Source organism: Cibotium barometz, chromosome 30 (genome assembly GCF_041138505.1).
Source record: "Cibotium barometz isolate CiBa-2024 chromosome 30, ASM4113850v1, whole genome shotgun sequence".
Lineage (NCBI taxonomy): Eukaryota > Viridiplantae > Streptophyta > Polypodiopsida > Cyatheales > Cibotiaceae > Cibotium > Cibotium barometz.
Genome location: NC_141075.1, coordinates 29883006 through 29886506, shown reverse-complemented (window position 1 = coordinate 29886506; position 3501 = coordinate 29883006). Strand labels below are relative to the sequence as shown.

At 37.5% G+C, this 3501-nt stretch overlaps 1 protein-coding gene across 1 annotated transcript; it reads right to left on the bottom strand.

The window, feature by feature from the left end:
* Positions 1 to 605: 605 nt before the first annotated feature.
* Positions 606 to 3156, bottom strand: LOC147621369 (pathogenesis-related family protein). Its single transcript, XM_086824551.1, has 4 exons — positions 2837 to 3156; positions 2240 to 2372; positions 1325 to 1623; positions 606 to 1018 (listed from the first exon to the last, which is right to left on the bottom strand). The coding sequence occupies exons 1-4, from the start codon at positions 3014 to 3016 to the stop codon at positions 860 to 862; spliced, it is 771 nt and encodes a 256-aa protein (XP_086680677.1). The 5' UTR covers positions 3017 to 3156; the 3' UTR covers positions 606 to 859.
* Positions 3157 to 3501: the final 345 nt, after the last annotated feature.

The window sequence follows — 3501 nt, the reverse complement described above, 5'->3', positions numbered from 1 at the left end:
ACTCAAGCCTTGCACTTCTCTTCTAACTTCTCTTTTTAGCTTTAAGGGCCATTTAATTTTTAATCCCATACAGGTGAACTAGGCAAAAGGAACCCTAAAGAAAATATGAAAAACTAAAGCTTTTTAACTTTTATTATCTTACTTTTCAATTTGAACTACGAAGCTCATGGGCCATTCAATACCAATCTTAGAAGTAAGCTTTTCAACTTTTATTATAGCTTTACTTTTCAATTTCATCTACAAAGCTCATGGGCCATTTCGGTATAATTTAAGTTTTTATAGATAGCATAAAATTTTAAAATTTGTTCTTATACTTCTTGTCAACTTCTTGAGTTATAAAACAAAGTGCCATTCTTTTTTTTTTTTGCGGTAGAGCTAAACCAAGAAAAACAATCTGTTAAGATAAAATGGGTCTTTTATTCTATATTAACTTTTCAACTTGAGCTACAAAACTCACGAGCTATTAGTTCATTGGCATAGAGATAGCTAGGTTTTTAAGATGCAATCTTTTTGTGTTTGACTGAAGTACAAGGGCCAAACTTGACCCAAAAATAATCACAATGTCTACCTTTGAAATGCAAGCCAAAAATGTTAAGCCAAAAATAACCAGAATGTCTACCTTTGCAAGTAAAGCTAAAAAGAGTGTGTAGCAATCACCATGACTTAATTCTTTACAAAGTGGCGTTACATATGGATACCTTATAAAATAAAAAATGTAGAATCCTCTTTTAGTTTTTATAGATCACATGCTCATAATATACAAAGAAAATCAAATTGATATCCTCTTTTAGTTTTTATAGATCACATGCTCATGCTCATAATATACAAAGAAAATCAAATTGATTTTATCAAAGCATGCTCATTCTTTTGAAGTGGATGATTTGTGAAATGGGCAATCCAACACTCCTTGTTTGTATTCTCCATAGCTAGGTGATTTGGGCCCTTTGGTTAATTGACCCAAGAACTGGGTAGGATCATAATAGACCTCCAAGTCCATGATCCTTAAGCTCTCATCCACCTACAAAAAAAACATGACACCATATGATTAACTAAAGAGTAGTTTAGGGGTAAATCTAAGGGACTTATTAGAGTAACCTAATGTAGAGGAAGGGGCAATGAGGTCTTGAGAAAGAGAGGGATAATCTAGGAAGTATTTAAAAGGTAATTTGGTGTTGAGGAAGGAAATGGGTAAGATAATAAAGTAGCAATATAATGTTGATAACTAGGCCCGGGAATTTACTGTAAGTGATTAGGGGGTAATCTAAGCAATTCAAGAAGCAATATAATCTAGATCAAGAGGAGATTAGAGTGATTAAAAGAGTACCTTGGCAATGCAAGTGCCAATTGATTCTATGACTTGGTGGGTGGCAGAATGGCCTTTGAAAGGCCCTTCCATGTGGCCCCAATGCCTCCACTTGAAAGCAACAGTGGGGGGACCAGAGTACACCTCAAGGACCTCCCATGCAAAACCCCCTGGAAACACTGCCCTAAACACATCATGCGATGATTCGAATGTCTCCTTGGATGCCTTATAGGCACCATGCTCCTCCTCCAAACTCGTCTTCATCAAAGCATTGTAGCTTCCCACCTCCAATGTCTCCTCAATTGTCAAAAAAGGCCCCCCTTTAACCATCACATGACCAAGTTTATTAGATGTAAATCTTTGTTGAATCATAGGGCCCTTTTCATATAGATATTAGCTTGACCATGGAGTAACCTCATATAGATTTTAAATTAATCAAAGTATATATTTCATATAAACCTTAGCTTTAAAAGTGGCTTGGTTACCTATAAATATTACCTTAACTATATATTTCTTGATTGCACATGAACTCTAAGCGTAATCAAAGAATTTATTGCACTCACATCTTAGCCTAAAGAAAGCCTTCTTGCACTATCATAAATAATTAATCCTAAAATTAAACACATGCATTCCTACATTATTTAGTGAAGAGGTAATATCATGTGAATCAAATCCCCTTCGTATTGATAACATACACTAATAATTTTACACATGTGGTGAAAGATAAGGATTAAGCACCCATTACCATGATCAATTGGTTCCATCAATAAGGACAAAATGATAGCATTTATCACCACCATGAAGTTAGAATATGTAAGGATTATACACCAATGACCATAGTTAGCTGCCCTAGATGAGATAAGCATATGCTATTACCAATGAAAAGCAATAGGTACCATTAACCATGATAAATTAGCCTTCGTGTAAATTTATTACCATTAACAGAGAATTTGAACTTCTCTGGATGAGTGGTCTTGAAATGAAGTGCACACTTCTTGTGGGACAACTCCATCTCCCATGACTTCACAAGGTTTTGCACTGTTTCTTCCAAAGAGCCTTTTGGCCATACCTGTAATAAATGCCAATGTTTTTTAAAAAACCTTCTAGAGTAAGTGGACAAATGCCAATGTTTTTTAAAAAAATCTTCTTAAGTGGACTACCTTAAATTGTTATGTTGTGGCCATGTTGAAAACTTCAAATAACATTGGAACTCTCATTAAGTGCCAAAACACAATGATCCATGGCACATAATTAACCCTCCTAAAAAAGTAATGGCTAAACTCAATTAAAAGCCAAGAGCCAATACAGAGCCACAAACATATTAACCGGCGTCAAGTGTATGGCTATGCGGCTCATCACATAATTAATGGTACTTTAAGTAAGTGGTTAACTCAAGTTGGGCTAAATTAAGTAAAGTGGGTTACTGCAATTTGAGTTGGGTTACAGTATCACAGTAGAGCAAAACCATATAGAGATTAGTGAGGTTTTTGAGATTAGGGTAAGGCTAATGAGGGAGAGGTGAGGGTTCTAAACCTTGGTGCGGGACTCTTCAAAGAGTTTGTTGACGGCGTGGTAAGTGGGGGGGGCACCATGTCTCCATTGAGTGTGCTCCTCTGCAGGGCCAGCAAGGTAGGATCGGTAGGGGTCTGGGTCTTGTTGGTGGTGGAGAGGGACTTCAGAAGGATCATCAATACTGTGCAGCGCCGTTGCCATTGCCAAGTTTGCGCAGAAGGCACAAGGAATTAATTGCTCACGATGATTTAAACAGCCTGCTTGTACAGGGGGGGGCACACATGTGCAAAAGACCTGTTCAACCTTGAAAAAGCCATGCAATTAATTAACACTAACAAGGGAGAAAAACAAAGCAATTAATTAACACTAAGAAGGGGCGGTTAAGGGAGCTAAACAAGCAATTAAGGGAGAAAGACCTGTCCAACCTTGAAAAGCCATGCAATTAATTAATAAGCATGGATTTTCTTAGACCCAGTTGGAAAGCCTATCCGGATTATGAAGTGTGGCGGTGTCACGCCACACGTGCACTCCTGGGCGGTGCCGCTTCACGTGTGCACACACAAAGTGCTCTTTTGTACTTTGTGTCACGTCACACGTGTGGATATGATTAGCCCTTCCAACTTCAAAGTCTCACTTTCCCTCCTCCCCCTAGAAATTGGTCGGAAAAGCTATTAATTAATTAATTG